This window comes from Pithys albifrons, chromosome 7 (genome assembly GCF_047495875.1).
Source record: "Pithys albifrons albifrons isolate INPA30051 chromosome 7, PitAlb_v1, whole genome shotgun sequence".
NCBI classification, from domain to species: domain Eukaryota; kingdom Metazoa; phylum Chordata; class Aves; order Passeriformes; family Thamnophilidae; genus Pithys; species Pithys albifrons.
The window spans coordinates 19,669,261-19,695,154 of record NC_092464.1 but is presented as its reverse complement, the minus strand read 5'-3'; the positions used below and the strand labels follow the sequence as shown (position 1 = coordinate 19,695,154).

Genomic DNA, 25,894 nt, shown 5'->3' with positions numbered 1-25,894 from the left:
CCCCAGAGGTAGCAGCTTAGGTTGCGGCAGGAAAACAGCCTGGAGAGCACCACCCACATGACATCCAAAGGCATCGAATTCATGGCACCATAAATCCAGAGTAAGAACTCAATAATAATTGCGGCTATTTGAGTTTTGCTCATTGATTTGTTGATAAGACTTAAACCTGCCGCTCCTTTTGGCATGAATTTGTACCAACAAAAAGCCAATATATTATACAGGATGGTCCTGATGAACCCTAAGCTCAAGACCCACATGGTGCCACAAAATAGCAGTTATCCTTCTTTGTTTACAAGCCCCACGTTGGGCGCCAAGAAATGTCTCGGTTTGAGGGGAAAAACCAAAATGTTTTACCCACAAGCAGGGGAGGGGCCTCCTCCTCAATAATCACACCACTCTTTATCAAATTTAAGAAAAGGAATTTTAATACAAGAAGGATAACTGCTATATATATATATATATATATGTAAACAGACTAGTGCAACCCACTTCCCCAACACCATGAGAGAAAAAAAAACAACAACAACAAAACCCAGCAGGTTTTCCTCCGGGAGAAAAGGTTATACTTAAGTGTCCTTGTCACAGCCCGCTGGCTGCAGAGTGAGTTTCAGTCCCTCTCCAGCGAAACAGACGAGCAGTGGGCTTTCAGATGGACTCAGTCTCTTCCCCCTGTGTTCCCCGTCCAAGAAGCAGAAAAGGTACGAGCAACCAGCAGCAAATCCAAGGCAGGTAGCAGCACGGCAGGAAAAAGTAATCCGAAGTAGGCAGCGGCAAGACAGCCAGGAAAACCCCAGCAGTAACCAGCAGGGCAGCCTGCCTCCTTGGAGCCCCCACTCCCCCGTTCCGCCGAGCCAAGACTGAGGAGAATATCCAGAAAAAAACCAAAAGAGACAAACCTGCCCCCACCCCAGCGATCACAGTTAACTCCTTCTTTTGTTAACCGCTGGCCTGGGCAGTTAAGTGGCAGGGGAGAGAATTTACATAATAATCCCAAACTACAACACAAATACAGATCCAGTTCAGATACTCAGACAACTGAAGAGAGATCAATATAAATAATCAGTGTCTGATGGCTATCTGGAAGAGTCCCATCTTTAAATTGTGTTCCAGGGTTTTACAAAACACCCATAAAAGTTGCAACAAGGTGTATGTTATCTCATCTTTCTTCCTTCTTTCCTCAGCTGAAAGACATTTTTATCTCTGTCTCTAGCTCCAAGGACTTTTTTGTCCATGACTTCTCCAATAATCTCACTCAGAGTATCCCAAGAAATCCATCAAATGTCTGCCTTAGTAACCCATCCAGTATTTTGTTTCCCTATAGCATTCACTGTGGCAGCTCATTCCAAAGACTTCTTAAAAGAAGTGCATATAAACTGAAAAGAAAAACAAAAAAAAAACAGCTAATAAGATGAATCTGACTGGAACTTTGCCAACGCACACTTTACAAACAGAGAAGTAGAAATGGTCAAGAGGAACCTGAGGAAGGACAAGACAGAGATCATTCACCAAATCTGAAAACAGATGAAGCTGCAAGGAAACTCTGGAGGTCATCTAGTACATCAGTCTACTCAAAGAACAGCAGATTGATCAGGACTGTGCCTAGTCCTCTTCTGAAAATCTCCAAGGATGGTCACTCCACAATCACTCTGGGTAACCTCTGCCAGTGTTCAGTCACCCTCACACTGGAAAAGTTTTCCCTCTGTATAAACAATATTCTGTATTTCAGTTGACAACCATCAGCTCTTGCACTGTCACTGGGAACTGCTAAGCAGAGTCAGTCTCTTCATCGACCTGAACAAAGAGGAGTATGGCCATCCTAGATGCAAATATCTGACAATAACGATTTTTTTTCCTTTTCTGAGGTTTACTCTCTTCCAAATGCTCAATTATACCACGATTATCCTGGGGAGAGTTGTAGATAAAGATACAAACCCAAGCATTTCCTCAGAAAATATAAGATTATTAGGCTAATACACTGATTCAATTGGGTATGTCTCATAAGAAACTATGTTACTTCTTGAAAATTAACATTTTATGAATTCTATTTAACAAGAAAAACTGCAAGGATGTTTCTTCCTACAGAAAAACATCCCATACAATTTCAGTTATCCAAGTTCTTTAAAGGAAAGCACAAGAAAATTACTTTCTCCCATATGAAAAGAAGCCATTAGTTTGCAAGTACAAGAGCCTCAGGGTATGTCACCAGAGACTAGGATAAGAAGGCAGTAGGACAATACTCATGATTCTGTATCAAGTTCTCAAGACTTAAAAGAAAGTACATTACCTCAGAAAGTGCTGAACTATGAGAACACACCTTAAACATCAGCCCTCCTTTTGATCTGACACTTCAATATTCTTCCTGCCAAAAATGGCTTCAGAATGTCTGTTTCTTTCTGCAAGTTCAACTTGGAGCTGCTCCTTTTGAGGCACACAGCATTGCTACAGACAAGAACTAGAGGCCACAGAGCAATTTACAGTTATAAAGTTAGAGAGATCAGTAGCTAAGGTAATGAAGGAAATTCTCAAGTAAACATAGCTGATATGAGCATATCATTAACTTCTGTATTTGAGTTCATCCAAGAGAAGTAAGTGCATGCGGAAAGCATCCATTGTGTGCCATGGAGTAAGAGACTGCACTAATCACACAAAAAGACAGGGCTTTTTCATCAGAGAAGCATAAAGAAAAATTTTGCTTGAGACACTGGATCTTTATTTATTTAGATGATGAAAGTCCTTAAAATTCATTCTCTTCTGTCAGGAGGCACACTGGTATGGAGAGTTCTCTACATTAGAAAACAAACTTCCATCCTCTCCTAAAATGTATTTGCATCTCCTTCCAGCTACAGAGTGGAATGAAAGAACATGAAAGCAAAAGGCTATAGTGGGGAAAAGCTCTGAAATTATATAATATAGAGGGCAGCCCTTCTCTGGAAAGCTTTTAAATATTGTCCTTTGACTACTTAACATCCTAATTTTTCAAGTGTTCTATAAAGCTATCCACTTTCTATTGACTCATCCAGAAAACAGTATTTTTGTTTTGTTCATTTTGCTCTTGTCATGTTATGTCAACATGACACCCTGGTACCTGATGCTGACTTTAATGGTGTCCTGGGTTGAGCTGGCAAAATGCCAACTGTCCAGGACAGAGCGAAAAGGGTTCCTCCTCCCCCCAACCAGCTAAGGGAAAAAGAAGAGGGAGAGAAAAAGAAACCCTCAAAGCAGGTTTATGCTGAAACTAACTATATGTATTTATACAGAAGAGAGAAAATTAAGAGGAAACTAAAATATAACACACACTTACACAAGTTACATATAACAAGGAATAACTTCCCACTCCCCAGTAAACACCAATTCTACCATTTTAACTACAAATCATTCTAGAGAAGTCAATTCTTCAGAGACAGACTTAAGCAGAGAGAAAAGCTAAGAACAAACATCTTACTTCCCTAAGATAACATGATGGTAAACTGGTACTCCGGGCTTGGGCCTCCCCATCCCTCATGGGACAGCAGAGTGTCTTGCTGGGACCACAGCTGTGAAGCAACTGCCTAAGCCACACCCACACACCAGCTCTTACCCCTTTTGAGATGATGTAGTATGGTATGGAATACAATATTATTGGCTAGAAGAAGTCAGCTGTTAGCTAGCTCAGCCAAGCTCAAGTCAGCTGAGTCAGGCCTAATCTGAACTTTAAAACCTAAGTTTAGGCCCACCTGGCTAAACCAATAACAAGTGGATTCTTGACAGAGGATCCAGCACTGGAACTTAAAATGCTGTCAGTTGCTGCTTAAATGAAAATCAAATCAACAAATTTACAAAAACATGTGTCTTTTAGCTTATACAATATTTAATGGTGTTTCCTTTGCCTATTCCTACTGCTTTGCTGAGCAAAATAAACAACAGTTCTAAAGCTACAGATTTTGAAAAAATACTTGGAGTCCTGCAGTTAAACACAGGGTTCTGCCTCTTCAGAACTAAAAACATTAAAGATGTTTACTTAGAAACTAGAAAGTAGCTATTACTGTAGAAAAGCATTTATCCTTTTTCAGAAGTTAACATAATTTTTTACATTACGTAACACAGAATTTGCTCTATCTCAAATTGTCAACCGCATTGGCAGGAGGCTCAAGCAACTCTGACACTGGAAGGTAGTAATAATGTGACTCTATCCAGTCAAGTTTGGTTTCATGTGAAAGGCTTTTCTTGAACCATGCACACCCTTTTTTCTTCTGCACAGCACTGAAATAGAATAAGACCTGAACAATGCCAAATTAAATCCCATGTATTTGTTTCAGCTGGGATTCTTTCAACTTCCCCTAAAAAGATAGGACAATGGCCTAGGTGGCAAATAAGACTGATTCAGGATGGCAATGTCTCTGTCCTTATACTCTTCAGAGTATTACAGAAACTATTCAGAATTGACAGCTCTATTTTACAAGATTTAAGTTGGATTAGGAAAAGTCCCTGGAATCTTTATTTCAGCATTGAAACAATTTGCAGGCTGGGCTACTTAACACCATCTAGATGTGAATCAACAACAAGGCAGCAAATGATGATCAAACAAATTATTGCCTTTCTTCCAAATAGGCAACTTTGTACCCTTATAATTTAGAATTATATTTGGATCTGCAAATCTTTTGCTGACTAATAATTTTGAAAAGGGCACATTGAACAAATTAAGGGTTTCTCTCCATTTCCAAGTTTTGAGCAGATCCTTACCTAACATTTTATGCCAGTGCATTATGAACAGTTGCAGCAAATTTATTTATAAGGAAACTCCAAATTTCTTGTTGATACTGTTTATCCAGTCCTAGAATACTAAATGATCCGTTTACAAATAGAGAACAAAATAGGAACAAGTTTCCTTATGCTTCCAAAGTGTCATGTAAGCTTGTTGAGAGAGGTTAGGGAAAACCATTTCTCCTACATCCTCTAGAAAGAAAAGTAAAATTTTACTATTCTCCTGAATCCCAACATTTTCTGTCAAACTTCTAAAAATAGTGGGCTCAACATTTATATTTTTTTAAGTAGGCCTGTAAAAAAGTAGTCTTTATAAAGTCCTCTTAACTTCATGACATAGTGGTAACTCCGACACACGGAACCACAGAACTAAAAGACAATCAAGCAAATTCCACTTAAAATCGACTGAAAACAAGAGATGTACAGTCCAGTAACTGTCCTCTTTCTAGATGGCAGAATTTCATCATGAAACAATTTCTCTAAGTTTTATAATCAATAACTGTAGTGCCAAAAGGTAAAGAAATTTTTAAAATGTATACCATGCTAAATATCTGTGCTACCATTTCTCTTTAGCACTCCTCCAATTTTACCCATTAACTACAGAAAGGTTTCCAAATGAGAAAGCTCTTGTTGTTTATTGTCTGTTTTCTCCTACAGGTTTTTATGACATTGGCAATGATAGCTATCAATTTATAATGAGAAATTGCAACTAAAACATAACAGATAAAAAACATCAGAACTTTCATAAAATAAAATACAATCGAATACTACGATCATCATACACAGCCAGGCCAACTTCCAGCACTGCATAAAATCAAATATACAAAAGTGATACTGGAGAGTGGGTGAGAGGAGGGATTTTCAGACATTAATGAGTTAGTATCAATCATAACTTCAAATTATGTAGTTAGCAAACATGGCATTTGGGTCACTTCAGTCTTCATTGACACTTTCCTCTCTTTATTTCCCTTTTTCTTTCTACATTTCAATTGAAATATATTTCTTATTAACCTGCATAAGTTTTAATTGATAATATATGACAACTGGATTATTGACTGTGTCATATATCACAGAATCACACAGAATCACAGAATATTCACAGAGGAATTAACAGACCCACATACTGATCATTCAGTTAGTTGAGTTGACAAATATTAAAGGCTTCTAAATATTTGCTAATGACAAATGTTTGTTAGCCAGACAGCTATTTCATGATTAAGTTTAATGCAAGCTAACAGTAGTTTGCTGAGGTAAATGGACCCTTTTTAGGTTGAGTTGTAACACTTCAAACATTAAATACTATTTAGATACTTTGTATACTGCTGAAAATGAAGGATTTCAGTGATGTCAATGGACTTACAGTGGTATGGTAACTGGTTAAGTGAGATCAGAAATAAAATCTTCAGTTTTGCAGTGTTACACCAACGTACAAATATGTTCTGCAAATACACTGAAGTGCTGCTATATATGTACAAAGAAATACTAATGCTACTTTGAAAAACTACAGAGAAGTGGACTGACAGCCTCATATTAACAAGGCAAAAGAAATCTTTCATTTACCTGACTTTGCAATTCACTTTGTTGCTTCAGGCGAAGATTTTCTGGTGTATCAGCCACTGTAGTGAAGGACTGCTTTGGGTAATGTCTAGAAGAAGAAGAAGCACAAAGCCAAACAGTAAATATTTGCACATGCTAGAAAGTCAAATGCATCCCAGCATGCTTTCCTACAGTGTACAGAATTCTGCCATAGTTTGCTATGAATTAGAAGTACTTACTCTAAAAACATTGCATCAGACATGCTTTGCAGAAACAACATGAAGGAGTTCCTGTAATGAATCTAAAGCCCACCCATTCATCCTGCCCGCTGACTTCAAAGAGCACACAGCCAAAATTTGTTTTCAATAGAGTGAACAAATCTAGGCTTAACTGCATTGTCTTGGTATACCCATGTGCTGAACAAAGACTAAACTAAAAGCCCTTAAAATGGAATTGTTTTACAGAAACCAAAGCTACATAAGAGAGCACAGCTGAAGTACCATAGTGTCTTAAAACTATTATTGGAGAAACCAGAAGGATCAAGGCAGGTACTTTCCAGGTAGAGAAAAGTAAAATGCTTTAATGATAAATAGGTCAATACAGCACTGTAATATCTAGTGCCAAAGGCTGTGGTGTCTCAGAACTTAAATCTTTCTGGCATCTTCTCTTTGCATTTGAAATTTTACACTCTTACATTATGTTTCCTATGATTTGCTTTGGCATTTTATGGTAACATGCTCTAGGGGACCATGCTTGAGCAGGGAGGTTGGACTAGAGTTCCTCCAGTGATCTCTTACAATCTTAATCATTCTGTGATTTTGTGAACTGTAGCACTCAAACCCTACTCACTTACAGAACCACTATTAATTTTCATGGACTTACCCTACAATTTTACTGTTAAACAAAAAATTTGATTATAGGAAAGATGAAAAAAAGAAGGAAAAAAATGAAATAACATATCCCAAAATCTATATATTTGTATGAGCCAAAACACTATGAGGAAACTGATCTCTAACTAATTACTTTCTATGGTGTGAAATTACTTTCAGTGTGAAACCAAAACGTTTATCTTATAACCACATGAGGCACTCCTGACTTCGGTTACCATTCAGTCTCCCATGTCTGGCAGCTATCCCATTTGTGCCTCCAACATTTCAGATACAAGACATCAAGGATAACATTTCAAATACAGTAATATTTGCAGCATAATTTCTACAGAAGTAATAAGGAGTAAGCATCTGAAGATTCAGGATATCAAACATTAAACATTTACATGTTCAAACTCCAAGCTATCTCTAATATGTTCTTTCAGCAACTAGTTCAGTTGCTATAGCTTCACCATAAAATTTCTGTTCCATGTAAAGATCACATACATTCTCATTCAAAAGCGTATTTTGTTAGAAAGTTTTCCTTTCCGTTTGGAAGTTCTATTTCCATGAAGTGCGTGATTTCAATAAAATATCAGGGGATTTTATCTGAAAAAATGAAGCAACCATGAAAAATTAAGGAGGATTTCAGGTTTTAGCAAAAGCTGAATGTTTCCTTCTCAGAAATGCAAAAGCAATACTTGATGAGAAATACTTCCTGGACTTTACTTAGTCAACTTTGCTTCAGGCCTGATTGCCCCCATCAAACGACATCTTACGCTGCCAGACTTCTACAGTATAGTACAATGGAGTAGACTCATGCACTAAGAGGCTGTGGAACATCCCCTCATTTATGGTGTCATTACACAGGGAGAATAAAGGAGAAATACAGTACAACCCAGGGATTTCAAGCTCTCAAACAAAAATAGCTGCATAGAAAGAGCAAAAAGTAAACACTTTGATGGAAGAAAGCTTTTCCTTCCAGAAGGGTAAGAACCATCTCGGGCTGGATACTAGCAGATGGACAAATATGCCTTGTGGGAGCTCATGGTGAGATCCCTTCCCACCCATTATGTCAGCCACTCGTCTCGGAGAGCTTGTCACTTAAAACCAGAAAACAAAATTTCTAGGCATGGCACCCTCCAGCCAATTCTTTTGGAGTTACAGCCATGCCTGCCCAAGTCCCACCCAAGCTGGAGCTTTCGCCACAGAGCACCATGTGCCGCATACACTGCTGCCTTTTCCCTTCCTTTTTTAAAACTAGGGGCTCCCCCACCACCACCCCCCTTAGAACCAGCCAATGCCAGCCAGCAGAATGGCTTAGCCACAGCTCCAGAGACACACAGGGAGGCAGAACCAGGTTTTGCCACGAGAACACCAGTGGGAACCAGCTCTTGCATGAAGCAGATGGGGTCAGCATTGTGTAGTACCTTGGGACAAGAATGATACCTCCAGAAGGGCTGCTCTTTTTTTCACTTCTATCTCACTCTTCCATCTTCTGTATAGAGGCAAAAAACAAATGCCAGACAGGCCACAAGGAGGTTCACAAGCCCCTTTTGGAAAGCAGCAATGGACAGATGGTGAAGGCAACAAGCCACCTCACAGTCAGGCCTTGCTGATACCAAGGAAGATTGTAGCAATGGTGCATAATTCACACCTTAAAGCATTGCAGTTTTCCACATAGTAGCCATGAGATATACATGGATAACTCCTATAGATGGCAGAATCCCTGTCCCTAAAAAAGTATCATCTGCCACACATGCATTTAAAAAAACTACATTATGCACATGTTGAATGCTGAAAGCATTCCTGTAAACATTCATAGCACTGCTTAAACCATGGTTACATATGATGACCCTGGTACTAAAATCACAGCAATCACTTGTATTCATCCTTTTTAACACGGAGAACACAGAGTGTGAGCCAGCTCAGATGAGTTTTTTGGCCTGGTCCCCTTGTGAAATGAGTGGACAATGCTGAGGCAAGTGGCTCAGCCACAGCCCCCAGGAACCCTGTTAGCAACAGCAGCAGAGAACTACAAACCCAGGCTCTCAAATTAAACCTCTCCATTCTGAAGCACAGGAACATACACCTTGTTTTTATCATATGCCAGCTCTTACTTCTGACCATTTGCAAAAGGAATGCTTTCTTCCACAGGCATTTCAACAGTCCAAGCAAACCACTTCAAAACCAATGTATTTAAGTTCATTATTTACTTTAGAAACAATAGCTGCATACTTCAAGTAAAGAGGTATGCCCAATCTTGAACAAGCAATTCTTTCATATGCTTCAAAATACTATGTAAACTGATTTTATCAATGAAAAATATTCACACTTGGCCACGGAAGTAAACAATACTCATGACAAGTGAACAAAACTGCTGAAATTTAAATCAAGCCTTTAAACTGATCATATAAACCATTTACTAAAATGTATTACAGTGATTAAAATAAGAATCATTTAGCAAAATTAAATTAGCAGTGCATTCTACTATGGGTTGTCATTTTAAATGCAGCTGATTTATGAAACTACTCACAAAGTATATCAGACCAGAAAGACATGGGTTCAGATACATCCCTTGTAATTTATGGAAATTCTTGCCTCAAATGCATTAAAAAGAATAATGTTAAATTTAAATCCTATCTTCAGCTTTCCACATTTGTTTTAAGCTTACTGAGAGCACGTGTTCAGGATAATTATCACTATTTAAGATACTAAATTATGTAAAAACTATCTAAGATACACTGTACCAATGGGTACTTTTGACTAAAATAGAACATTGAAACAAAAGTGTTAAAATTCACAAATCTGCTTTTTTAACTATCAGTTTAGGGCTATACCACATTTCATCAAAATGTTCTGAATAAGGATGAGCAACTGGATGGCAACAGCCTTTAATTCAAAAGGCTGACAGTGGTCCCTGGTAATCCATTGCTCAGTTTCTCTTTTGTCCAAGATGATGTCTGAGAAAGAGCCAAGAATTGGTTAAAGAGGTTGATCTCATGTCAGCTATTTAATAGCAATGTCCAAAGGATTTTTTTGTTTATTTAAAGTCTTTGTTAGTTGTCTAAGTCTACTTAGCAATATGTCTTACCACACTAATGCTATTAGGATTAATCCTGTATAAAGATCTATACAAGAAGTTCCAGAACAAATCAGGATACACAGTATGGTGTCTCTGCTGTGGGTTACTATATTGCCTCCTTCAGCTGCACAGCTTGATTAATAAATCAAACCACAACTCAATCTCCAGCTCCTTATGAGAAAACTCCTTCCCTTTTGATATTTGGAAACAGTATTAGTAAAACCTACAAGAATTCAGGAAAGTACCTGAAAGTTTCCTAGCTTTTTCAATGACTAAACATAGAAAATTTCCCAAATACTTAATTAGCTGTAAAGTTTTCATCAGCATTTCTACACTCTTAAACCAACAATAACCAACAAAAAGGCAGAAACCAAAAAAAAAAAAACCACCAATCATGTTCTGAGACTGGGATGAAGATTCAGCTTCCTTTCTTTTGAAAAAGGTCAAAGACTGAGATAAATTCAAGCATCTGCTGAAATTAACTTGCTCATACCTTGCACTGACTTGACCAACAAGAAAATTAAGGAATTTGTGAGGGTATATTCTGGCTTTAATATTAACTGTTACTGCTCATAGTTACAGAATTACAACCTTTGCCACAGTTACTAGATTTCTATTGTGTTATCTCTCCCCTAGAATACTGATTCAGTATTTGCCTCCAACATTAAATTTGTGATATCTTCTACCCAGAGAACAGGCACAAAATACACACATCGAAATTATTCTCCCAAGCAGAGGGTGAGATCCATCACATCTTTTCATAATACCAATCACCATCACTGGCTGTCACATTAGGCTATATCTCTCCTAAATAGTGTCTGAAATAACTGTTCTAATTTAAGCAAACTCTAAAAGACAAGGAGGTGAAGAAAAAGAAAAAAGAAAAAAGAAAAAGAAAAAGAAAAAGAAAAAGAAAAAAGAAAAAAGAAGAAAAAAGAAAAAAGAAGAAAGAAAAAAGAAAAAAGAAAAACCACTTATTTTCAGTTGCAGTAGTACAGAGTGGAACAAAATAAACCTGAGAAAGATCATAATAAATTTAAACCAATCTCACAAGAATTAAAGAAAAACTATAAAAGCTAGTTATTCTTTTAAAACTAGCACTTCAGTACAGTGTATGCAAAAATTCCAAATTGAATTTAAATGTTGAATAATGATGTAGCAGTCTGGATGTAACTCAAGCTCACAAAAACTGATGGACAGGTAGGGAAGCTCCATCTTGGACCTGCAAGGGCCCAATCTGCTAATTGTTACCTGAGACTACATCAACAAACAGCACAAAAACACAGAGAATGAACACAGGAGTTCTCCAATTAAGTCTCATATAAAAGATATGATACAAAATAATTTATCCAGGATAAAGGTGATAAGGTATTAAGTTGTGCTCAGCGAGGGAGTGTTTAAACTGGCAGTCTGAAGAGGCACAGGACTGCTTTCATCTCCCTACCTTGAAACTGTGCCATTCACAGAAAGACACATAAGATGCACAACAGCAGAGAAAGAAGCAGCAGGAGGGAAATCTTGCCCACAGCTGACTATTTGATTTGAAATTCGTGCCTAGTTGCACTTACTGCTCTGAAGCTCCAGGGGGGATTCCTCTGGGTTTTCTCTTTTGTTTTGAGCTTTCTGAGCAAGATCACTTATTTGCATGCAATTATAAAGGCTTTTGTAGGAGGAATAATGTAACTAGAGGATAATAGAGCTTTGGGATGATGGCAGCACTTGGGCAATGAAGTGGACAAGAGATATTATCACAATTCTCCAGAAATTACTCTGAAGATAGCATTCACTTTGGCTACTGGAACCTACTCCACTGTATGAAGAACAGGTACTCTGGCTGCAGTGAGTTTGCTTCAGAAGCTATTTTTCCATCTTTGTCTTCTACTTTTAAGGGACTTTTTCAGATATTTAATTAGTGTTGCTGTACTTCTTATTTGAAGAAAAAGAGAAAGTTCTTCCCGTATGCTAGCTAAATACAAGTTCCTATTGATGAGAAAAATCCCCTGGAGAGGTGAGTTTGTATTGATTCAGAGATTCAGCAAGCAGCAGAATCCATGAGAAAAAAAAAAAACATTACAAGTAAGGACTTGCACTTGCTTGTTGGGGTAAGCCATAACATCCGTGCTCCTGGAGTGAGTGAAAGGCCACATATCACATAAAACCCGACACATGTTGCACATCATTGTGCTACCAGACTTGCACGTGATACACAACTACAGAAACCCATATCTGGGGCTCCCTTCAAAAGCTAAGGATAGGGACCACATTAAATATTCCAACTGTATCTACTCCCAAGGCATAGGTTAGTACTCTACCAGTTCTCTGCCTGAGGCTGAAAAAAACCAATCCATTTACTGAAAAGGAGCAAGGCAGAAAATGTTTACAATTTAAATAGAAAGGTGTAAAAACTGAGTAGCCAACTCTAATATCAAATTTCATGACTCTCACCATTTGAAATTCCATTCATAAATTCTACTGTATCAAACTGGTGGAGTAGTTAGCTCTGCAAATGTATGTCATACATTGAGGAATACCTGAAATTACAAAGCAGTGGACTACACAGTAATCTTATAATCACTGGCAGAAGGGGCAGCCATGAAAAATGCTAGATAGGTGAGCAGGAACCTATAGTAGCTTATTTTATAATTTTAAAAGCTATTTTATTTTTTAAAAATACTAAAATCTTCTAAATTTTCAACTTTTTCACAGTCTATATCCAAAAACATTAACATTACTCAAGTAGCCAGTATTGTTCAAGTTTTAGAGAAAAAACATAGATGTATCACTAAATTACTTTGTACTTACAATACCAAGATGACCAAGAAACCTACTGCAAATACATTTTCAGTTAATGGGTTGTCTGCATTTGCAATGCTGCCATACTGATATTTTGATTTCAACCAGCTCCCCTGAAAACTGCTCCGAGCAGCATTGGTGAAGACAGAAGGACAAGTGCCACCACGCCTACACTGTCACTGTCACACAGGCAGCTCTGACTGCCATGGATTGCTGCCTTCCTGCTTCCTCCCAACAACTGCTTCAGAAAGAAGAAATCCTCCAGGTCTTAGGGGATACCAGTGTTTACCCCATTTCTTAAATTTCTCTTTCAACTCTCTTTTGCAATTTCATATTTATTATACAAGGAAAAGACACATTGTTAAGGAGACAGGCAAGTCTTGCTTTTTGAGAAATTTGGGTCAAAACACTTTCATTTTAAAGGTTTGAAAAAATACAGCAGAAGGGGGACACAGTTCACATTTAAGAAACTTTTCATATAAGAATTGTTATAATACAGATCTCAGCAAAGTAGTATTCAAATTTAGCAAAAAGATTAAAAGGAGTAAAATCCAACCGCCATGGATGTCAAAATTAGAACTGCTTGAATTTTCAATGCAGCCAGGCACTTACCCCTTCAATAATTTACCTATTCCTCAGCTATGGGATCCCAGTGCTTGGGGAAAGAAAATTAATCAGTAGCAGACCAAGAACTACAGGGTAGCCCAGAGCAGGAGTCCATTGGCAGCACACTAACTGGTATTGACAACAGATCACAAAGCAAGAGCCACTGCTAGAGAAGGATACACAAAAGATGCACAGAAAGTGCAGGGAAACTTGACAGGTAGAAGCAACTGTGCAAAACAAAATAATAAACAAAAACCTCACTGCAACAACAAAATCTGTCAAAGACACACATACTTCTTACCAATTGGCAGTGCTACACTGCTCCCAGGATACCACCCAGTGAGTTCACCCAGAGCTCACTCAGGTCTATACATCACATAGACACAAAAAAACCCACAGAAGCTTTGCTTTTAAATATTCATAGGTCATCATCAGTGGCACAACACAAGGCTGATGACTTAATATTTCCAAATTGTTTTCTTCCAGATACTGTGATTATTATAATTTCTTTCAAAATACCCAAGAGACAAAAGAACATGAATATAAGCATGAAAAAACCACAGACTGAAGCTGAGTTTCTCCCTAACTTCACTTGTCAATTTACAGCAGCAGATCTAGCAGAATGAAAAATCACACAGTATGAGCCATAGTTCCCATGGTCTATGTTCTTCACCCCTTTAACATCTTGCTGTCCTCTTTTAAGAATGTCAGCAAGAGCACTCAGAGATAGATCATAAAAGCAGCATGTTTTGCATAGGTCTAAATGCTTGGTCTGCCTGCTCCAATGTAGTCCTAACATGCTACATATAAACATACATACAGATATTTACCAAACCTCTATGGTGCAGGTTTGTTCAAGTTCCAGCTTTCATTGGGGTATAATTCATGCATATAGCTATGGCAAATTTTCTTACAAAATTCCTAAATCTTCCTATTAATTATTATGCCTTCAATATATCAGTATCTCAATCTGCATGACACTGAATTATGCAAGTACTTTCTAAATTCTGCTGTTACTTATAATGCGATAAATGTGCTCTTCCTGCACCCACCCCTCCCCCCAGTTCTGGAATATTTTCAAGAAATAGCTCTTATGCAAAACCAAAAAAAAATTAAATTAAAAAATTACTCATGTAAGTGCTTTCTCTTTCTGCACCTGAATAACCCCAAAGATTCCCATCTTACATACCAACGCTACCAGATCTAGGTGAGTTTACAGGTGGAACTTCAGTACTTTCCTTTCTAATATTGTAATTTCATCACCTGATATCTGACCATAGGTATTGTAATTAAATCATTTTTCTAAGTCTACCTCAGGTAATAAAATATGTTTGTATTAAGTGAAATGTAGACAATATATACAAAAATATATAGATAATATATTTAATAATTTCCTTACCAAAAAGAATGCCACTTTACATTAAACTGCATCTTTACAAGTAATGTATCTTAAGAAACATTATTTCCCTAATGTCCCTGTAGTACATCTAATCTATTCCTATTCTTCATACACAGACAGTAAGGTACTTTTGACAGAAAGTGATCATTGTACCTCAGCCAGCCATACTGAGAGCAAAAAATTCTTTCTGTGCATGTATAGCAAGTCAAACTGAGGAAATCTTGCCAGTAACCACATCTTATAAACACACAGAGACAAAATCAGGCAGCTTCAAAAGCTCCTAGGCAATTGGAAGCACTCAGTATGGGAATTTAAATACAGCATCTAAATGGACATCTAAATGTATGGCTTTCTGATACCAGGACAAGCCACAAGCAAAAGAGAAGCAAAACTTGTATTTATTCCAATAATGCTTTCTTCTCTGACAGTTTTTCAAATGCAAGAAATACAACTGGAGCAAGGAGTTTCATTCTAAAAGTTTTTTTGTTCAAAATCTATGAAAATAACATCAGAAATAAATTATTATCTACTGCTTACTGTTTGTATTTAGCCTTCCACTTCCAAGAAGGTATTGGCTAAAAGTATATTTGCTACTAAAAACTGAAATTCTCATTCATTCATTCATTCATTCATTTAAAACCTGCTAAGCCATTTAGCACTAGATCCCAGCTGTAATGAAGCTGAAGTCTACCTGTTGCACTCTAATAAAACTGAAGGTATAGGCCAAAACCTGGGAAACTGACTGTGAACTAGATTTCCTTCCAGTTCCCAGCTTCCATGTTTTCTACTTCTTAACTCTTCTCTAAGCTCACTAGTTTTTAATCTTTATGCTTTTCTTTATTTCTTTTGCAAAGCTGTAAAGCCAAGCTTCACTGGACAATTCATTAGTGCTTCTGAATTCCAATGTTATCATTCAAGACATGACTAATAGGACCAAGGGGACAGTGAAAAGCCACCCATAAGACCAAAGAGAAATAAGTGCTAGAAGGACATCATAGTTTTCTTGACCTCACAAAAACTACTCCTTTTATCAAGAGGGTGAGAAATCTAATATCCCTAAAAGCCAAAAAGCATCTGTCAAGTCATCAGTCTACTAAGCTTGAGTCATAAGCAGCCTCCTCCAGAGTTGCAAGTGACATCCTGGACAGCTTAGCCAACCACATACTACTCCCTTCAGAGGGACTGTTTCTGCAATTAACTATGGAAGCAGACCTGAGATATTGCAACTAAAGTAATTTGGACACTGCTAAAAAATGGGAGAGGAGACCAGTAGGCAGATAGAAACAATTCACTTCCAATGTCTTAATATTGCTACCTCTTTAACTGGAACCACAGTGTGTTAAGCATTTGTCCTCTAAAACTGTGCCAACATCATCAACTCCAAAGAGCAAAAACACATTAAACAGAGTAATGCTTACATGTGTGCTAGAGGAAAAAAAAGAAAACCTGCTTTTTTGCCAAGTGGAAATTTTATGAATTGCTTATTCACATATTGTAAATTTTAAGCAGTTATTTAAACTGTACAGCTCTATAAACTCTCTTGTTCAATGTATCCATTTCTATAAAACTAGTATTAGTAGAAAAAAACTTATTCAAGTGTTTTATAGAAGATAGTTTATGCTAGTATTTTGTATAAGATTTCATATTAAAGTACTTTTACCTATACAAAATTATTAATTCACAGTCAGCTTTTGCTCATAAATGAAAAATATAGTCAGTAGAACCTGCTTTGGCCTATTCTGCTGAAAGGGTACAAGGATGCACAAGCAAACACTGTAATTTTTAATGTAAATCCTCCACAAAAGTCAATGTATTATTAAATTATTGAATACAGTGACACTTCACAGGCCCCTCATGACGTGACACAGACCATCATATTTCACCGAAGATCCAGTCTGTAAAAGTACCAAATTCTAAAGCCTATGTAATCGGATCAAAGCACAGATTCTTCTTCATGTATTTATCATGAAAAAGCAACAGCCAGGTACCATTTTCACTAATACCCTGCAAACACCTCCAGAATTTCTGCAAACATTATGCTCTCTGTTCCTCATGGACTGTTAGTTACTTTGACTAGACCCAGGTGCAATTGCCATTGTTAATCAAATGCTCCACCGGTATCACAGCAAAGACTGTCTCATCTCCTCTCCTCTTTGCTTTCTCTCTGCTTGAAGCTATACCTGCATGTATCTTCCAATTAAAGTACAGGGGTGCACAGCTCTTTGTTTTCAATTTAAGACTTAGGCAAATGAAACAGATTTATGTAATTCATATCACACAGACTTTCTCAACACTTTCTTGGACACAGACCCTAAATTCCTCCCAAGCAGTGTTTCAGAGGCTGAAGCAACTGCATTGGATGTCATCCAAGATGATTTCCACAAGTTTCCACAGACATAGTTACTCACACCATAGAATCATACAATCATAGAAAGGCTTGGGTTGGCAGGGACCTTAAAGACCATCTAGTCCAAATCTGCTAACATGGGCAGGGATGCAATCCATCACACCAGGTTGCTCAAGGCCACATCCAACTTGTCCTTGAACACTTCCCGGAAGGGAGAATTCACAACTCCTCTGCAAACAAGCAGAACTTGGTAATATCTCCTGAGCTTTTCACTCCTTTAGCCTGAAGGCCTCGCTGTTGATCTGCCTCTCAACAACTTCAGATCAAAAGGCAAAGAAAAGTTTTCCATCTACCCCCTTGGACAGAAGAGAGCAGCTGACAAATGGTTGCCAATATCCTAACAAATTAATCCTTTAGGATATAAAATAGGCACAAACAAAATCATGTTAGTTGAGTAGCACATAAGAGGAATGCAAGCTATTACTAAGCCAATTTACAAAAATGCTTTTCGCAAAGCATAAACCAAGTATTTTAAGTACAACAAAATGCAGAGAAATACCTGTTTCCATGAGGTATGTAATAATTCAGCCTGTAGAGCAGATACATTATCATACTGCCAAATCAGAAAGGTGAATTATTGGATAGATGGAGAAGAAAGGAAGTCACTGAACTAATTGTGAAAAGACAAGGTATGTGTAAGATGAAAGGAAAAGTTCTTGCTTCAGATCACATGTCTTGTCATGAAATAGCATTTATACCACAGGAACACAGCAAGACCTGGGAAGGTGTTCATAACCATGAAAAAGAAAGAAAGTGAAACATGTCCTAACTCTCCTCCTTATTCCTAAATGATGCAGGCTGCGGATCTGTCAGATGTCACTGTCTGAGCCCCTTTACATATTACTAAACTCCTGCAACCCATCAGCTGATCTTCCATGGCCAGAAACCTCAGAGGGCAACTGAATCCATTCAGAAGAAAACCGAATACGTATCTTTGAGTAACAGATAGGGATGATAGGAAATGCAAAGCAAAAGATTTGTAGCTGCTATATTGAAGTTCACAATAACTTGCAGGAAATATGTTAATGACTGAAGCTTGCACATGAACACCTAAAATTAGTCTTACGGTTGAAAAGCTATTATTTGTACTGTAAGTGCATGATTGGCATTACCATCTGTTTGCTAGGAAAACAGAAAGTAAACCCATTAAACTAGTATCTTAAGAAGTCAATAAGTCAAGGCTACAAAATCACAAAAATTCAGAAATTCCTTTAAACTGATGGACTTCATTTCAGCTGCTAAATTAATTTTTTACAAAAACTATTTTTTGTCAAATAATGCTATTTCACTACAGTACTAATGCCTTTCTTGCAAAATTTTGTTACAATTACACATGGATTATTACTAACAAAGCCTTCCACAAAGGCAAAAATAAAATACATATTTTATAGAAATGAAGGAAGAAGCAATCAATACATATTTCATTATTTATAAGCAACTTTAACTCAATTTCCAAAGAATCACTAATCTTTCCACTGGGAATTAGATTATTTTTGTTTCCTACAGATTTACTGATATGCACACAATGAGCCAGCCAAACCTGTTGTGTTCAGAGAAATGAAAAATATGTTTCCACCAATTTCTTGCAACTCAGTGAGGAAGAAGCCTGAAGCCTCTGAAGCAGTTCAGTGATTAACATCCCCTGAGTACCAGCCAAGTCACATGAAATGACTCGTAAAGCACAAGGCTTCCTCTATAGGCCTGTTGAATTTTACACTAAAATAGTTTACATTCCAAAAACTGTACATTCTGAATATTTCAGAAACAAAAATAGTATTATAAAGTTTAACAAGCCATATGCCTTTTGTCAAAACTGAACTGTACTGCAAATGTCTTTGGAAATGTAATTATATTTCCTTACTTGTATTGAGATTCCTCCTGGGGGCTTCATATGGATGTTTACTCTCTGATGGAAGTATACTACCAAACAGGAGCACAGAATTCCTTCTACAAATAGCTTTTAACACAAGAACAAATGCACAAAATAAAAACTGTTTCAGTATGTAAACTAGAGGATTTCCAAGTGCTTAAAGCACCTTTTAAGCATTTGTTTAAAATTGCAAAAACTCAGGGCAGTTTTAAAACACATTGCTCAAGTCTGCAGGGAGACCCATGCTCCTTCATCTGTCTGTCCTCCTGCACCAACACATGTGAGCCTCAGACTGATGGAGCTCTGTTTGCTTGTTCATCAAAACCCAGCGACAGACATCCAGGTGTTTAATGTTGTCACTTCTATTCAACTGAAGATGAGCATGACCTCATTGGAGAACGGTAAGACATCTGTGCTGTGGAACACTGCAGTAGCCAACAAAAGCACAGGAAAAATTTCTGCGCACCATAATCCAAGTTTGCTAAGAATATTATTCAGATAAAAAGTAAAATATCTGAATGACAGCTGCCCACAATCAAGACTTCACAATTTCACTGAAATCCAAATGGTGAAACGCTATGGCTGAGTCCAAAATAAGCACCCGAACAAAACAAATGATTTTCATAAGACATATCTTCTGTGGAATAAAAAAGTATACTGGGGGGAATAAAGGTTGAAGATATACTGCATTAATCTGGTTTTGTCAAAGTTGTTAAAAACATACAAGTTGTGCATTGCTCACCAGTGAAAGACTATGTTCTAATTTGATAGGAAGTTGAATATATTACAAGAATGGGTATAGCAAATACTGTCAGCAGAGCTGTTTAAAGAACAGAATTTCTGCTGTAATTAGAAATAAAACAGAACAGAGCATAGCTATTGTTGCTATTCAGATTTTAAAATATATAACTTTCCCATGAAAATACTTCTATGTCTTTAAAGCTCTCCTTTTTTTTTATCTTCCCCAACTCTTTAAATATGTCTCTTAATGTCTTCTTGTGTCTTTTAAGGTTCTTCAATTTTTAATAAATTAAGTTGATACTTGGAGCTCAACCTCTGGGAGTTTCTGGCTCAGGTAGTCTTCTGCTTCCCTATCAGTTATAAAAGATTGGTGAGGTCCTGCCATGACAATCCCGCTGATTCACGAGCCTAAAAACATAGGAGCTAGAGCTGTGGCAAAAAAGGCAAATTTTCAGGTTGCCAGATATGGATTCATGTACCTAGACTTTAACAGTACTGCTGTGCTAGTAAATTACAAACCATGTAGCAACACTCTGTGCTAGTGAGGCTAGCCGGCCCACGTTCAACTTCTCCAACTGCCCAAAACATGGTTACCATGCCTGGGCAGAGCAGAAGTTAGTTTGGTTGTGAACAGAGCCTCACCCAGCAACTACCTGGGAGAGAGTAACTAAAACAAGCTAAAACTGTTGTGCTTGTCAACATTTTAGCAATTTAACCATGTATTCCATTGAGTTTCATATTGATGTCTGATTTGCTAGTACAGATGAAACAAAGGAGTCTGAGCTAGGATTCCCAGCCCCTCTGCACTCCACGAAGAACCTTCAACAAACCCCAAATAACCCAGAACTCCATTTGAAGGAAAGTATGATTCACTGTCTGTTTCCATCTGCTTATACAAATGTTCATGGTTTAATTTCACATACATGATAATGACACAATGCACTTAAAAGCTATCAGGCTATACAATTTATTCATATTAACAACATAAAATGGCAGAGATTACAATAATAATGACTCACTTTTCAGACACAGTTGGAGGTACCTACCCTCCTATTCTGAAATACCTACCCTCCTGGACTTTCTGAAATGTTGCCACCTTTGTTCTCTGATGCCAGGATAAAAACTGAAAACATGGTTGAAAATCCTACTTTTCTATTATTGGTTTAAATGAGAAAGAAAAAGACACACACATTTAATATTTAATTTTTGTTAGGCTTGTTAGTTTCTTGTTACTACTATTATTACCTTTAATGGTGAATTTCCTGCTACTGAGACTTCTCATATACAAATCATGTGGCTTTTTTACTCCCCAAAACCAATTGCCAGGTAAAGTAAACAAGGAAAGCACAGCTGCAAATGCTCATAATCAAATCAGTAGTGGGATGAAGGCAAAAATCTTTCCAATGACCAGCACTGCAGCTGGCCAGGGGAAATAAAACTCACTGTTTAAGTGCATTTCACTTTTTGTTCCTTTCTTTTGTTTAGACCTCTGCACAAATCTCTACTCTTAAAATTCTTCCTATTGCTTCTTGGCTGAAAGTGTTGGGAAAGAAGCAACAAATGAACAAGGACTCTGACATGCCAGAAAATGGTTCTGTTTCCAGCAATAATTCTTGCACAAAGGACCAACAGTGTGCAGTTCTCCCTACATGGTGCTGCATACAATGATAGCCTCGCATATGCCCCACAGTAGGTTACTCCACCACCAGCCTCACAACAGTTGGAGGCTGAGAGACATACCATGGTGACATACTGATAGTTGCTAGAGAGGCTCGACCATCTGCCTCCTCCTACTTGCATGACAATGCAAGCTAGTGTTTAAAACACCCCTGTTAAGTTAGATAGCCTTAATCCTCTCTGTCCTCATGCCCTCCATGGGCAACACAGCTTCCCTTTACACAGGAGGATGTCTGGGGCTGTATTAACAGGAGCATAGCCAGCAGATTGAGGAAAGTAGTTATCCAGTGCTGTCCAGTATTCATAAGACCACATCTACAAACTTGCATCCAGCACTGGGCTTGCAATACCAAAAAAGATCAATAAAACAGATTGAGATCGATGAGGACTAACAAGATGGTCAGGTGGCTGGAGCACTTGCCCTGTGAGAACAGGCTAAGGGAGCAGGGCTGGTTCAGCCTAGAGAAGAAATGGTTTTGAGGCAGCCTAACAGCAGCCTTCCAACACTTGCAAGGAGATGGAAAAGAAAACAAGAGAAAGATAAATCCTGCAAGTAGTATCAAGTATAGGAAGCTGTGCTTTTCACAGTGGGAACACAATAGAAAATAGACATAAACTGAAAAAGAGAAGTTCAGGCAGGATATAAGAAGAAACTCTTTCACCATGAGGACAAACAACTAGTAGAAAATACTAGCTAAGGAAGTTATGCAGGCTCCATCACTGAATGTTTTCAAGACTTGACTGGTCACAACTGACTCTCCTTTGAGCAGGACTGGTCACAGCTTACTCTCCCCTTCAGTCTGAATTATCATATGATCCTAAGACTGTTCCCATTTGTATTTCTGAGGCTCTGTACAGGTATCTTTGAACTGGGGTGGCTCTGACATTGAGAATAATGAGGTCCATGCCCAGCAGAACTTTAGATCCTTGTTAAAATCTGAGTCTTACTTCCCTCTTGAACTAAGTGAAGACAGTGCACCTGCTAGCACTGTACCTCAGCACACCAGAAAAGGAAACAAGTGTCAGAATAAGAACTATACTGCGCCGGTGCAGTAGCCCTCAGCAGGGTTCTCCCTGAGTTTCATTAAAGTCAAAGATGGACACGCAACATCCAGGCTGAGCACAAGGAGCTGGGTGTAGAAGTTAGGAAATGCCAACACCCCAGCAGTCTTGTCATGAGGAAAGCAGTGAGAATTTATCCAGGTTTGTATTTATACACGAAGCACTTGTATAAGCTTGTGCTTCAAACCTCGTGGGTAAAGGGAAGTTGAACAAAATGTATTTTGTGTAATGAAAAACAAGTTCAGTAAATATGCTACAGAGTACTCATGCATTGTGTGCCAGTTTAGTAGACCTTACCCAGAATCTTGTCAGTGCACAGAAATGGGCCAGTGAAAAACCTGGACTGAGCACAAATCAGGGCATATAAGAAAAATTTACAAGGTCATTTACCAAGTATCGGCTAATTTTACTATTTTCCAGGCTATAGTAACTAAATATTCCCACATATCACTGTAACCTACCTCATCCTTGTTTGTAGCACATCCCTTTCTACACTGCTACTTGTTAAATACATGGCCACACATCTACTACAAAATACTCCACTGAGATCCCCATCAGTCCAAAAGCACTCCAGCCACAATTGCTTTTGAAGGAAGCAAAGGTGACCCAGGCACAGCAGCGGCTCATCCTCATGCAAATGAGGCTGTCCCTGGAACAGAAACACAGTGACCAGCTGGCTCGGCAGATCCAAGTGGACTGTGCTGTATGTGACCACAGCACAGTTCCGAGTAGCTCTAGAAACACTTCAGCAGAAACGTAGTATAGCCTCCAATCCTGCTAATAGTTGAACTTGGCTTAAGTAAGGGAAGGCCTCTTACAACTTTTCACTGGAGTTCCCCTTCTAAATTATGGCATAAGGAAAGAAGTCATAGTACCAGAGTTGAACAGCCTAAAACATCATATATTTGCACAGCACCTTATTTATTCTGTGTGACACACACCCAAGGTGCCAGCAAAGGGCAAACTATTAGAAGTAAGCAATAATTCCAAGACTAAAAGGTGACCAGTTATAACAACTAGTCATTCAATTGAAATACTTCTTCAATTATACTCTGCTTTGAAAGTAGATCATAGGTCTCCTAAAATTAAGAGGAAAATTTTGTAACTTTGTATTTATTGATCTCTGCTGAGACAGAAAAAAAAGTGATGCAGCAGAAATTAAAAGAAAACACCACTTTCAAATGTAAAACTTGCATATGCAGCCAGAACAGCAAATGCAAAATTATCTCCTGTCTTTGGTCAATGTTGTAACTTGAAGTTCCACCAATTACTTTTCTATTTATTTTTCCAGTGAGTCTGAGAGCATGGACCCAGTTAATGGAGGCAACTCAGAGATGCACACTCTTGCCAAATGTGACCTAATCCCTATTAGTCTTAGGTACAGATTTTGAGTTAAAGCAGGTTTGTGCTCTCCATTTCCTTTCATTTGAGTAGATCAGTTCAATTTGAGCTTTGTCTGTTTTTAAAAAGATAGATTTCACTCGGATTAGAAAACCAACCTTTCACTGAGAGGCAGAACCATCTGAATTGAGAACATGTAAGGAAATACTGATGGGAGAAAGGCTAGCACTGTGATAAAGCACTCTGTTTTCTTGGGGGGAAAAAAAGCAGGAAAGATTGAGGAAAAGGAGGGTCTCAAAAATAGTTCATAACTGAGAGAGGTAGAAGAGAGCAGATGGAGAATAGAGCATAAACCATCTTCTTTTCTGCCAATATTCTATTAACTGACAGTGGCAGAAAAAGAGGGTAAATGGGTCAACAGTGCTAGATGAACAAAAACTCCACATTGCTATCTCTGTGCAGAAGAAAAGAGGACAGGATGGTCTTTTAGAAACATGTAACATGAAATGCAATCAAAGTACACGCAAGTCTCTCATGCTTTCTATCAGACAATCCGCCCTGAAATGTCAAGAAATCAGAACATGACTATCTATCTGTGTCGCTGAGAAAGAGAATACACTTACAGATCAATGGGAGCCACTCCCTGATTTATGAATCTCATATCCCTCCTAATTCTTCTCATAAACATCATGAATCCTTATGGTGTCCAAGTGTTAACATTTTGTGTTTGATTTAGCTAAAACATATTTAAAACAAACAAAACCAGACCCAAGATGTTTCTGTGCAACTGAAGAGCTCTCCACTAACTCCTTCTTAGCTGAGCCTCAGGAATGTAGAGTGTCCTTTATAATTCAAGTGCATTAAATCATATCTAAAGAACTTCCCATTTGCAAGATAACATAGAAACAAGAGGCTTTGTATTAAAAGAGTATGAAAAAAAAATTATGTGTGGAATGGCAAACCTGCCCTGTCTGCAGTTTTTTAGTGACATATACCCTAAACATGGTGGCTGCTCACTGCTCTGTAAAGGCTTCACTACCATTTTTAATTGTCTTTATTTTAAGCACAACTCACAGCTTTGAGTAAAGAGCCCGATGTCTGCAGGTGGACAACAGCAAACCGCAAAAGCCAGAAGCAGGGAAAGGCAACTTTACCAGCAGCACAGAGTGTCACCGTAGAAATATGTAACAAAAAAGTGGGTAAGAAAATTAAGAAAGCAAGGGCAGCCAGGCCAAGAAAATAAAATACAGACACACAGAAAGAGTTTCATAAATATGAAGTGAAAAACAAAAAAAAAAAAAAAAAAAAAAAAAAGAGTAAGTTAGTGAGGTGGAAAAAGAACACAGATGAAATAAAAAGGTGACACTTCATTGCAGTTTGGGGAAAATGACTCAGCATTCAGTGGGCCTACCATCCAGAGCCTGAAAAATTTTTAAAATCTCTTGAGATATTGATTAGGTTAGAAATTACAACTACAGCAACTGCATAGCAGGTTAAATTACTCCCTCACGACTGCATCAGAAAGATTTGCAGGAAAGGAAACATGGAGGAGGGCACGAGCATCATCTTTAACAAACAGCAGCGCTGAAACAGTAACTAGAAGAAAGTGTGTCATTGTCAGCACGACTGTAGGCATAAAAAGAAAAAAGAGAGAAAACTGTAATAGGAAAAATTGTCACAAGCTGATCTTCAGATGATAACACGGTGAGAGTCAGAATATCAAATATGGTTATGGACTAGTATGGACTAGTCATTCACTGAACAGCAGCTA

At 37.9% G+C, this 25,894-nt stretch overlaps 1 protein-coding gene across 3 annotated transcripts in view; it reads right to left on the bottom strand.

The window, feature by feature from the left end:
* The window catches only part of NEBL (nebulette), a 257,377-nt gene that overhangs the window by 178,364 nt on the left and 53,119 nt on the right, over positions 1–25,894 (bottom strand). For all 3 annotated transcript variants that reach the window (XM_071560196.1, XM_071560195.1, XM_071560197.1), the window contains one exon: positions 6,301–6,385. In XM_071560196.1, coding sequence (XP_071416297.1) covers positions 6,301–6,385 — 85 coding nt within the window. The remainder of the gene's footprint in view (positions 1–6,300; positions 6,386–25,894) is intronic.